This window comes from Anguilla anguilla, chromosome 2 (assembly GCF_013347855.1).
Source record: "Anguilla anguilla isolate fAngAng1 chromosome 2, fAngAng1.pri, whole genome shotgun sequence".
NCBI classification, from domain to species: domain Eukaryota; kingdom Metazoa; phylum Chordata; class Actinopteri; order Anguilliformes; family Anguillidae; genus Anguilla; species Anguilla anguilla.
In genome coordinates, this window is record NC_049202.1 from 53,354,423 (window position 1) to 53,367,645 (window position 13,223).

General features: G+C 41.8%; 1 protein-coding gene across 1 annotated transcript in view; it reads left to right on the forward strand.

Moving 5' to 3' along the window:
• The first annotated feature begins 731 nt into the window (after positions 1-731).
• Positions 732-13,223, forward strand: part of si:ch211-176g6.2 (ras-associating and dilute domain-containing protein) — a 33,330-nt gene continuing 20,838 nt past the window's right edge. Inside the window, exons 1-5 of the mRNA XM_035405580.1 lie at positions 732-1,734; positions 3,929-4,258; positions 5,260-5,495; positions 6,599-6,927; positions 12,476-13,159. Of these exons, the coding sequence (XP_035261471.1) occupies positions 1,607-1,734; positions 3,929-4,258; positions 5,260-5,495; positions 6,599-6,927; positions 12,476-13,159 (1,707 nt within the window). The 5' untranslated portion in view covers positions 732-1,606. The remainder of the gene's footprint in view (positions 1,735-3,928; positions 4,259-5,259; positions 5,496-6,598; positions 6,928-12,475; positions 13,160-13,223) is intronic.

A 13,223-nucleotide genomic window follows, 5' to 3' on the forward strand; every position in this document is an offset into this window, starting at 1 on the left:
AAGGTCAAAAGATACCGAAGTTAATGTTTTTATGGGCAGAGAGTCTGTGGGCATTGTGGTTATTTCTGTAGGAAACCCTTGCTGCTGTATAGGTATGGGGCATGCCGCCCCGCCAAGCCGTAACTTCACGGATTGCATATCTGCCATCTCAATGTGTGCCTTCACCTTCCACATCATATATATATATATACTGTAACACACGAGTTTTTTTCATATGCAGTACGATAGACACCTTCTCTTATTGGAATGCAAATCAAATAATGAAATAATATGGTAGATCTTCTGTTATAAACCTGTCAAAATATGCATCTCAGGTTTGTGCCAAGTTTTGGGAAAAAATTCAATTTTGCAATATATATCATAGTAATCGTAGAACAAAGCATTATGTAGGTTACACAAGGTTTTATACAGAAATATATATTTAAAAAACGGAATAACACTTTAGTTATTGGTCGTTGACTGGAGGTTTTTTTTCCGCTGGCAAAAAAAAACCTCACTGTGATCTACTAACCTAACATAGAATATACATCTATAATATCTATAACCTTACACAGAAAATCCCAAAACTGCAGAACTCAGAATGGAAATCATGTAACGTGGCAAGAACGTGTGAAAGTTTTTCGGGTGATCAAGCTGTTTTCATTCATCACAGCAAGCTATCTTATGTCGGCGTAAATAGGCTACTGGACGTTGCTGCGTTCCAACCATTTCTTCTTTCCCTTCCACACAAGTAGGAGCGCTCAAATCCTGTAGATGGAAATGACGTAAGGGTGAAAAGCAGCACAACTTTTTAAACAGTTCTCACAGGCAACACAGAGCGGGGGAGAACTACTGTAACGGGTCCGTGCATTGGGATGCGATGCTCTTAACGATATATGTCTGTAGGCCAACTGTACAACGGATTTTAGATTCTTTTTGGCATTTCTGCGACCAATGTGGATAATATGTAAAGAGTCTGATGTTATAATTTTAAACTTAATAGACCGTCTAGTGTGTGGAAAAATGTGGCACGTTGACATGCGTGGTAGCTAGCTGTAACTGGCTAGCTCATAAAACTCACAGATTTTAGCCAAGAGTTGCAAAGGGACACGTTGCAAGAATACAGCCCACGAGGACTTGAGAAGAAGGCAGTATTTTACAAAACGGTGTTCTTCACTCTTTTGAAGGCAATTTGAAAGAGGGTGCACCGTGCCAATATTTCTGTCATGGTTTGTGGCTTGAAACTACTGCGCTTGAGACTCCTGCGTCAGTCTCTCATTGCTCTAATGGATGCTATTTTAGCCGACTTTAAAGTTATTTCCAGTTGGGTATCCATAACCTGCTTAAAATACTAGATAAACGTGTCCTCTGTTCATCTTACTTAAACTGGAAAGAGCAAGTCAACAACTTTACGCGGAGAGGACACTGAGTGAACTGGATTGTCAGGCTAGTTAAGAAAAGAGTGTTGCCTACACTTAGTGTGTGTGTCCTATGTGTTTTTAAAACTTATTTAGTAAACTTTTCGGACAACTTTGAAATGCAAAAAGAGAACCGTCTCAGAGAATTACGGGCACACTGATTACTTAACAAAGAGGAAAAGGACTAGAAGGAACATTACTAATAAAAAATGATTTCGGAGGAACGAAGCTCGCATATATCCAAGCAAGCTCTGACATTTCCAGTGGGCTTACTGATCAATTCGCCAAAAAGACGGCTCGCAAATCTAGGAAGAAAGCCAAGCAATGGGTCTCTCCAGTAAGTATTTTCTTAATACACCTGTTCTTTACGAGTGTACGCCGCTGTAGTTAAATGCTACTAAATTAGTGAACGTGCGGCTTATTTGAAATAGCAAAACATTGAAGTTGCAAGCTTGCCTGCCTGTGTCATCTAACGTAACTTAAACAGTTTAACATAAACAAATACGTCCAGTTTATTGTACATTAGGTTTTATTTATTTATTTATTCGCGTTATTTGTTATTTATTTATTTGTTATTTGTTCTCCCCTGACTCGTGCTGTTTCCCACTTGGTTACAGTGCTGGTGTCTGATGTTTAAAAGATGGGAGGTGATCATGCCTCAGATAAACCATGATTTACTAATATGAACGTATTTTAGTTAATTCAAATTAGATAAGATCTCATTGGCTAATTGGTTTAAGTTAAAGTGTCTATACGGGTACGAAAAGGTTTTGATTTAGCTGGCCTAAAAAAAAAAACAGCTTTGTGGGACCCACAGCTTTGCTGACTTGCGCTTGGGTGATGATGAAGACGGAGCATCCTGCCCTCAGGGCATAGGCCTACTTGATGTTCTTGAGAGGCAGTGTGCTTCTTGCCAACAAAACTGGAGTAAGCTGTGGTTCTGGGAAACATTCATACTCAGGCTCTCATGGCTTAAATCAAGTGCTAGTTTGGAAGCCTTGTGGGCATGTCTATGTCGTGATAATAGAGCAGGCTCTATGATACATCATTTCTTTTCCAGCCATTCAAAGTTTGTAATTGAATTGACTTTAATGCCAAGAGGCATGCTATTCTCGTCACCTTAAAACATGAAAAAATAGATAAAATATAAAGTGTTTTACTAAAGACATCAATATTGGGTAGTTCTACAAGCACAATAGGCCTGCTGTCTGTAATCTTGAGTTCAACAAAGTCTCTTTATAAAAAAAGAGTGCTTGCTGGATCTTTAATCCTACTGGACTTTGTGGCTGTGTAGATTAGCATCACCCGTGGTTTTCCCAACAGATTTTTTACCTTGGGTTTATGAGAGTAATCTGCTCAGCTATGTTTTTGTATGTGAGCAGGATTGAGAAAGTGTCTTTACTTGTGTTTGTGACCATGTGTTTGCTTCGCTAAGTGCATCATTGTGTCCAGGAACTGTGTCGGGTGAATTCTCTGGCAGAGTCTTTCTTTTAATCAGTTCTATCCAAAGACATCTGACTGGCTATGCACCAAGGGCATGGATTTGCCCCCATGAGAATAGCCAAGAGAATATTCAGATGCACACCTGAACCTTGGTTTATGGGTTTGGTTTTACCGGTCACAGCTTACTCCACTGGTGTAGGAGGGCAGTGTATGAATCTCATTCATACATTTTGTGGGTTTGGTGTCTGATTATTTCATTTGACGTCAGATTTATACTGTGGGAATATTCTCAGGCTATATGCACACTGAGAAATCAGTCATTTCTGTTTCCTTTTGGGATCCAAAGTGAGTCACAAAGCCCACCTCAGTTGTTTGGAGATATGACCTTCTTCCTGCATGTCCCCCAGTGTTCTGTGTCATGTCTCTTTTATAAGGCTGTTCATCTTCTCCAGACTGACTCTCTGCACTGATTGAAGTAAATGACGTGTCTTATCTGTGAGCCAGGCTTCAGTTACACACCTGTTGGTGCCTTCCCACACCAAGACAATTTAGTCTCAGTCATACTTTCTGATGGTGAAAACAAAGGCAATATACTGTTTTCACCTGCGTGGAACTTTCACAGGCAACACATAATTGCTTTTCAAATAGCGTATTCTTTAATTAGTTGTTCTAAATTATCTAAAATTGTTTAAGTAAGTCAAGCTCAGTGTACTGAATGCATTTGTGGATTTGATAGGACCATTTGATTGACAAAGTTCTAACTGAGCACGTTATTGGAATGCTCAATGACAGTCTGCTCTTTGTTTTATTAGAATAGAAGACTGCCAGGTACCTGAGAGTGTGTGCCTCTACATCTAATCTCTTAGAAATTCGCGTTCTACTTTTCAAAGGGGTCATATTAAGAAGAAGCAACAATTGATTAACAGTTTCAGTGGTGTGGGAAAGACTTGAAATGGAAGTCTTGGACTCCAGGTGGAATTTCTGGAAGTGATGGCCCTGTGTCTCTTAAGAGACGCTGTTTGGGCATTTTAGAATATATGCACGTCATTTTCTAGCTGTGCTGATAATGTTCTACGCCCCTTCTACAGGTCTACCTCCTCCACTACTACCACCAGGTCATCAGAGAGTGTGGGGGTCAGGCAGCCTGCGAAGAACAAAATCCGTCGACACAACAACCGCCTTTCCACCGTCTTCAACCGAAGCCCACTTCTACGTGACAGCCGGCAGGACCAGGACCACATGTCTGACGCAGGGGATGTGTCGGCTTCAGATGACCCTTCTGAGCTGTCTAATCAAATATCTGCCCCAGGGATCCTGAAGATTTTTGGCAATGACATCTGCCAAGGAGCTAACTACAAGAGCGTTCTTGCCACCACACGCTCTAGCGCCAAGGAGCTAGTCAAAGAGGCTTTGGAGAGGTGAGAAGTCACAGCTGCAAGGATTGGTGTGTGCTTGTGGGCACCTCTGTGTTGATGTGTCTGGTCTGTTCAAGTGCAATGTAGAAGGACATTTTATGAGGTTTATCATCTTTTTTCATTTCGCCATATTCTCTAGCATTGAGAATAAAATATTCCTTGTTATTTTCAAACATTACACTGTTTCCCTCAATGTCTTTCCTTAAGAAGGTTGAGACTAATTGGTTGAGCACAAAATGTAGGCTATACTGTGTCACTGGTAGAGGGATAAAATATTATTGTCTGGAAGGAAATATTTTGTTTTGAAATCTTCTAAATGTAAGTTATTCATTGTAGGCGTTAGAAAGCAGCCATTGCCTTTCCAGCCAGCAGAATCTCCTCTGGTTGTGTAAAATATCTGCATGTTATATTTCTCACTTGCATGTCAGACAAGGAAATTCCTCACTAACCAAATTCCTAGCTAACACTAACAATTTCACAGATTGAATTTATGTTTTTTCTTTTTCATAAGCACTTAGAAATTCAACATATTTTAATTTTACACAACATAACTGAAAGTATGAAAAATGTTGAAAAAAATATGTAGGTTTTTGTATTTCTGCACATTTTAAGACTAATAAGTTTTTTTTAAAGTAATAGTTGCACAGCCTGAATGTCTGCAGGTTTTTTGCTATCAGTGTATACACCAAGTCATTACTAGACTGTAAAACCTCATACCTTATTTTATATTCAAGATCTTCAATTGAGATAATTGCCTGATTATATTTTCCAGAACAAACACGTTATACTGGATGAAAAATATAAAATTCAATTACTCCTTTAACAGTAACATGATTAGCACCATAAGATGTTTACAAATAACCCTGTTTTAGAGTTAAGTAGTCTTGCCTGTGTAGATTCACTTTACATGACATTATGATTGTTCCCTATTCTTTGTCATATATTTTTTGTTGGGTGAAAATGATCCTCTTAACTGTGTAAAAATTCCCTTTGTTGGTGGCTAGGTACTGTCTCGACAAGGCTGAAGCTGGTGCTTATGTGCTTTGTGATGTGATTGGTCGCATTGGGGAGGACCACCAGTGGACAATGGAATGTTTCCGAGTTGTGGGCGACAATGAGAAGCCTCTCATTCTGCAGTCACTATGGAAACCCAAGGAAGGCTTTGCCCGGCGATTTGAGATCCAGAAGCGAGCTAGCGTGGAAGAGAAGAGTGCAAAGGAGCAGGACACGGTCACTGCAGGTATTGCAGCCAGGCAGTGACCCAATGTGCCATTGAACCATTTCAGCATGATCTCCATGGTGTAACATACACATAAACATATGTTTCTCTTGCTTTCAATGAGACAGTGACAGAGAATGCAAGTAAATATTAATATATTATCTTTTCAGTATTCTTGGGTTAGTAACCCCGGAATTATGCCGGCAGCATTACTGCAGCCCATGTAAGGCAGGTACAATATTTTTGTCAGAAGAATTGATATTGAGATAGCTATTATATCAAATTAATGGAGGAAAGATTTCATATATTTGAACATGGGCAGAGGTAATTTTGAACAAAGTCAGGGCGAAAAGCATTTTTAAAAAAGCATTGGTCTCTTCTGATTGGTCTTTGCTTGAAAAAGGGCCCCCAGTAGCTCCCCTCGTTTTACCAACAGCTCCCCTGAGCGGGCCTTTCTTGCTGGGCCCTGGGAGCCAAACATGCCAGCCGCTGGCTTGTTTTTCTTTCCATCAATTTGCTTCCTGCACATTGGACACTGCGCGCTCCTGTTGACTTTGGCCTTTTCCTATTGTGAATCTCTTCACCAGCGAAACTCCACAAGGGAGTTGCCCCAGTGCAGCAAAACTGTGCTGTCTTTGGCAGAACAATACAAATAACCGCCCATTTCCACTGCAGATAACAGCTGGGCGTGAAGCTGTGGTTTCCCAAACATTCCATGATGGTTAATGGTGTGAAACTTTATGAAAGACACTGATTGTCTGTTTTGATATCACAAACAAATTATTTAAATGAACACTCATTATATATTATTGCTACTGATCTGTCTTCTAGTTGTATGAGAATGTACAAAAGGGCTCTTTGATTAATCTGGAAAAATATATGACAGCTCTTCGAACTGGGAAAATTCACAAAAAGTGCTACAGAAACATGAAACTAAATTGAACATTCTCGGCATTGTAATGACATTAAACTGATGAACTCTTATCTTGATATTTTGTTTCTCACCTTTAGCTTTGCCTCTATGGATACAAGGAAATGCATCAGAAAATGATGGCAAGCAACACCTGGTGTTTTGCCCTATTTCAGTCTTTTTCAGTCTGTGCCCTGTGCCTCTTATTTCCCAGGCATCAATGCCCAGGCACGCAAGCTGCAGAAGGGCCGCTCGCGAGTGACCTCGGTGTTCATCGAGGGCAGCGGAGAGGCGGACGGCACCCTGGATCTGTGGAGGAGCCTGAGTGAAATGGACCTCTCTGTCAAGGCCAAGGAAGGCCAGCGGGGCCACAAGGCCCTACCACAGGAGGACCAGGAGGCTGAAGCTGACAAAGAGACCCACTGTCTGGGCCATGAAAAAGAGGAGACGGAGAGCAGCGACGACAACGCCACACAGTACTCCATTCACCCGCCCTTCGACTTCCCCTACTTCCTGCTGCTGCAGGGCTACAGTTACAGACAGGTAGGACAGGCCCCTCTCTATAGCTCTCTCTTTTTCCCTCTGTGGTATTCTCCCTGGTTGGTGTGCTTGTGCTGGTTAGAACTGCCAGCCAGAAATGTGTGGTATAAAGATCTTATCACAGATCCTTCCTCTAAAGCTGGCTGCTCCTGAAATTTGAAATGGGGAAGGGTTCGTTTCAAAGAGCTATTCAGTCTTTATGTCCACACAATCACTTGGAATGCAGGATAATGCAAGATGTTTTTTTGTTCCAAATATCAGCGTGAATGGCGAGTGAATGGTGTGTGTGCCCTGGGTTAGATTGGCGGCCTATCCAGGGTGTATTCCTGCCTCTCGCCCAATGCACGCTGGGATAGGCTTCAGCACCCCGATGACCGAATAAGCGGGTATAGATAATGGATGGGTGGATGGACATCATGCCATTGGTGCCTGGTTTGGAAAGCAGCCACATTGTGCACGCTCACACACAGGGTAAAAATAGCCTTTCACAGCCGTAATTAACGGCTTAGTATTTACAAGGAACAAACAGTCAGAGCCTATATGAAACATCTGACAATGATATACGTACTTGGCAGGATTGTTTTGTTTATTTGCTGAACAGGTTACCCTAAAGGGTTGGAGTCCTGATCTATGTGGTTACTTCTGGCACTACGATCTTTACTTCACTCTAGTGTGTTTTTCTGCACCTCTGCACCTTGGACTGATGCACTTGTTGTACGTCGCTCTGGATAAGAGCATCTGCTAAATGCCTGTAATGTAATGTAATGATATGTTGACAGAACCCTCTCTTTGCACAGGTCATGAATCTTTTAGTTAGATACCTGGTAGAATAGTAACACTAGCACTTCAGGACCAGAGCTGAGGAACAGCAGTGTTCAGTAGTTTCTTTTTTCTAGGTTTGGTTGTCAGTAGACTATGAAGCAGCATATCATAGCTTCCCCAATGATACCCCAGTGGTGTTTATGTCAGCTAAGATGTCGCAAAGATTAATTGGCTTTGAATCAATTATTTCCCTCACATTTTAGGACGATTATTGCTTGTCAAGAATCAAAGTGGCAATGTAGGCCTACTCCCAATATCGCCTGTGTTCAACTACATCGTCCTATCACCCAGCCCTTTTGGTATCCCAGCAATCTAAGCTCAGTTAAACCCTGCTATCATGTGTAACACTGTGCACCATTTGAATCATTATGACTAGGGCTTTTCACGGACAAATGTCTGGAGCCCCCTACACTATGTTAAGTACAGTAATCTGGTAGGGGAGGGGTAGGCTGAGTGATTTTCAAGGTTATATTCCAATGCCAGCCACACCCTCTACCCTATGTGGAATGTGGTTACTTGATTACTTTATAAGTATAGCTTTAACCAAGTGAAATACTTTACAGACCGGAATTCTGCCAAGTACTATTGTTCTACACGCATGAATAATTGTCAGTCCCTTCTGAAATTCAATGTTGTGCTATTTAAAAAAACATTTTATGGTTTAATAATATGCTGAATGCATGGAGGGTCTGTCTCCGTGCATTCAGCAAAATTCTTTTAACGGATACCAGTGCTTAGTTGACAAACTAAGCAAAAACATGTGGCAACCACAAATTTGGCATTTTGGGTAAATTTTGTTGAAGCTGAATATGTTAAACTCTCCGAACTTTGTGTAGTGTTGGACTCACCACTGTATGAACACTGAATGAACTACTTTACTTCCATTTTGCATGGTGTATTGTTATATCCAGAGTAAAGAGAGGCAGAATTCCTTGAGTGGTATTACTTTAAATTAGAACTGTGTAGTCAGAAACTTTAATGATTTTTGTCTGTATAACAACACATAGAGAGAACCAAAAAGAGCTAATTCTGCTAAATATTTGCTGCTGTAAGGGCTTCCTGCCAATGAAGACTTCTACAAGTCAGCATTTTCAGTGACTATAAAGGTTTCATAAGGCTATTCCAGTGGTGGGTATGTGCTGATGTGCATCTGCATAGTCTTAAAAGGTGTGGGGAGGAAATCTGCAACTGTTATGGCACTAAAATTTTACTCCGAAGGTACTCTTGGAGGTCTAGTGAAAATGGCCAGATGATTTTGAAATGAAGATAACGTTCTCTCACTCTGCCTGTTTTTGCTTCCCCTGACAGAAGCACAGAGGAACAGTGCCACACTCTAGACCCCTGTTCAGTGCTCTGCACTCTTTCCCCTTCACCCCCTGCTGTACCTGTTATTCTCTTTCACTTCACTTTGCCACAGACGCTGAATCAGTTAGTTGTGAGTTACTTCTTCTGTGTGGCTGGAGTTGTGAAGATACTTTACAACATGGATGCCTTGCTTTATATTTATGCACTGTAATGGGATTTTTTTCTTTTATGGTTGTTCCTGGAACTAATTGGATCTTACTGGTCCTCTGGTGATTTACTCAGTATTAATCACAGTTCTAACACTTGACACTTAAAAAGCACATGGAAGAAACACAGCATTCTAGAAAATGCCAGACGTAAACATTGTTGGTCAGGGGGAACAGCTAGCCAGCTGTGGTCTAGGCAATAGCGAGAGTGTTGAAACAGTGCTGGTGTGGCAGATTAGCATGGCTGCTGAGTGATCCCTCCTGGAGAGCAGCAGACAGGTATGTGAGGCGCAGGTGATCCTCATGTCTGGGGAAGGCCTGTCTGTCATTCAGGTGCCGTCCACAGCTCCTGTCATCCCCACTCAATAGCAGCAGCTTTACCCTGGCATGGGAGAAGCTCTCTTTTGCCCTGATTGTGTTTTTCCCTATCGTGGCCTTGAAGCTAGCAGCTTGCCACTGAAGCGGAATGACAAATGATAAGTGTAAAAGCTAAAAATATTTTAAAAACAAACAATATCTTGTTCCTGTCCTTGAAGCTGAGTCCCATACATGTAAACGGTAGGCTGGTTTATATAAATCATTTCGAATTTCTGGAAACATTTCTGCAGTAGTTTTTGTCATCAAAAGTAGCAATAAAGCTTGGACTACCTCCTTACATGTGTGCACAGCTCTCCTTAGCTCTGATCTGAAGGTATGCAGTCCTGAGTCCAGCCTTACAGGGAGCAGCTGTGCTATACACATGTTTTTATGAAAGTATGTTCCAAAAACAATCCACATTCCAGCTCATGGTACAGATTAGTTTTCTGGATATCCCAGCTTCTGCACGCATACAGTACTTAAAGCAAGATGTTGTTAGTTGTTTTCTGGCTTGCAGCAAATTTATTTGCATAGATTGTACCTGTGGTCAGACCAAACCCACGTTACAGCAGCAGTACACTGGGCTCCACTGTGCATTCTGCTGCTGTGTATTCTGCAGAGAATGCAGAACAGAGAGGATTGTTGCACAATTCAAATGGAATGGATTTATTCATGCCAGTGACACAATAGATGCAGGAAAGCAGGGGATCACCTCCTAGAGATATGGCATCTTTTTGCCACAGATTGTCCACCTCTATGTACTGGCAGGATACCAGCTGAACTGAACATGTTTTGATTTTCGAGTTTTTCAAGTTTGTTAGGGTTCTCTTTTTTCAGGACCAGCATTTCCTGATTGCAGTACATAGGAAGGACAATGAGTTCATTTCCAAGAAACTAACACAGAACAAAACATGGGCTGAAATCAAAAAGCAGTTGTGTTTCATTATCTTGGATTGGGTATAGGCTATGTAAAATTGTTCAAATACGTCTCCACCCTGGAAACTTTGTCCTTTTCTTTGTCCATTCCTTAAACATTTGGGTCATTACAATTTAAGGTTGTTATTCAGCACTGTGGGTTTCGGTTTGTGTGGTTACTGTAGCAATTTCAGTTTAATTCTAGCCCACACAATTCAGGGCCTTGTTTGAAACCTTTGTAGAACTCATTGTAGGGTCATGTCTAAACTGTGGTTACAGTGGGGTGAAAACTTTCAATGAATTTTTTAATGGGTTGGTACTTTTTAATTGAAAGTTCTTTTCTTCCTAGATTTCCCTAACAATTGGTTGTAAATATAACAAAACCTGTTGTCTTATCTGTAGTCAAATGAAGCATATGCACATCAGGTTGTAAGAAGTATACTACTCCTGCACTAAGTGCTGAGTTTTACAAAATAAAAAAATGTTAACGACATCTCCACATGAGTTCAGATAATGGCTATACTGGTTACAGAGGAGTGCAGTGTGCAACCTAGAAACCACAGATATTTGTGTTTCTTTATGTATGATGTTTTAACTCCTTTTTATATCAGTGGAATGCCCACACTATCTTGTAAATCAGTCAGAGACAGGGCTGTCAAAAAATGTAGCATTTTCCTGTTTGATTGTTTTTTTGCTCATACTAACTGTTACTAAGTTGATAGAACACACACCTCAGGTATAACATGAAAATTTCAAGATTTAAAATCAGGTTTCCTTTAGCTTTAGGTAATTTCAATTTTAATATGCTGTCTACGGCATATTGCATTGTTTTCTGTGAGCAAATTGTTCTTTTCTAGCTAATGAAATTTGTGAAGTTCTCTTGCTTGTAGAAGGTTGCAGAATACTCCCAGAATTGCTAAGGTCAACTGTGGAAATGTAAGCCTACATCTCTGAAAACTTAATCATGTTGCAGCTCTATTTCTAACTACAGGAATGGTCAGCACTGGATTTGTTCTGTGAAACTTACTCCACACATCCTAGTACCTGATGTGTTGTATATGAGCCCTGCAGCTGTAACAGAATCATGTGAATTGTTATCACATAATCATTTGCAGTGGCTCGTGTGACTAATGACAAAATGGTTGGGACTTCTTTAACTTACTGTAATGACTGGCTTTCCAGGCCTGGTGAATGATGAACACTCTTGGTACTGTCAATGCTTAGCCTATCTTGTTATCAGGAGCCTGCCTCTCTCAGCCTTTCCTGTGTTGTCAACTGAACCCGGTTAAGTGACAGCACAGACAGTGTCTCGGTGCCTTCCTATGGTTCTCACCATAAAGCTAAAGAATAGGAGATCATCAGATAGCTTGAAGCTCTCTGTCGGCATCTACTTTTCAGGCCACTGTGCTCATGTATGTGAGAACCTTAATCCCCAAATGACCGTTCACTGAATATCGATTTCAGGCTGTGCATTAGCGTATGTACAACATATGTTAGCTCATATTAGCAGATGTTGTTTTCGTGGAGAAACAATATTAAAGAACGATTCAACATTGTGCACTAGCTTTCATTTTTTGAATCGCAAAGAAATGACCATGCAGAAAATGTACTTTCTGCGCAACTGGGTTTGGTCAGAAAAGACTTGCCTTAACAGAGAATTTGGTAATAATAAACCCCTCTGACTGGGTCGACCAATCACTGTTCGTAAACCTCACTGAATGAACGGAACCATTCAATGCAGCTGTGATCAGGATCAGGTCACTAATACTTTTGGTCATGTAATCTCACAATGAAAATGATAAAAATGCATTTGGAAATGATGGAATAGATTTTTTTTGTTCTAAATTGGAGTTTCCTGAGTGTGATTACCATGAACACACCCTTTTATTGTGTTTCCACTTGTTGGATTTGGTCCACTTTTCTAACATTTCTCCCCCACCATTCAGGATTTCGTGATCTACCTGATGAGCGGGATGACCACCATCTTTGGTCGATGCAGCGAGCACTCCACAGGGGAGGACGTGGAGAGACTGAAAGTGGACATACTGCTCTCTGCACCGGACGTCCTGCCCCAGCACTGCTGTGTGCGTCGCCTGGAGGCCCCTGCTCAGGCAGAAGGGAAGAGGACCGTCACCCTGCTCAAGCCCCTCCATGGGGCCTCCGTCACGTGTAATGGTGCCCCTCTGAAGGACGAGGCCGAGCTCCGCCCGGGTGATCTGATCGGGCTGGGCGACCACTACCTCTTCATGTTCAAAGACCCCACTGCACCCGTCGCCTGCCAAATGCCGCCCTGGCTGACCTGGTCGTCCCCACAACCAGCGGACCCCATCTGTAAAATGTGTGGGTCCTCCTCCCCGGAGACCAAGGTTCAGCCCCGGGTACGACAGATGGCTGTGCCCTGCCTGAAGGACTCTGAAGGCCGCGATCTTGTCCTTCTGTACAAGCTTGAACATGAGGATCGCATCCTCACTGAGATTATTACCATGGCCGATCCCCATGGAGACGACCACAAACTGACCCCAGCTCTCCTGATATGTTTGTGCATCCATCACTCAGCCACATCTTTCCAGATGTCAGACTTCCGTCGACTCCTGCTCCGGGTTGCCAGTCAGGTACAAATGACCATGTGGGTAAGTAATTAATCCCATTACCCTTCTTCCTCCTGCTTCAGTCTAGTGTAAATAACCATATGGC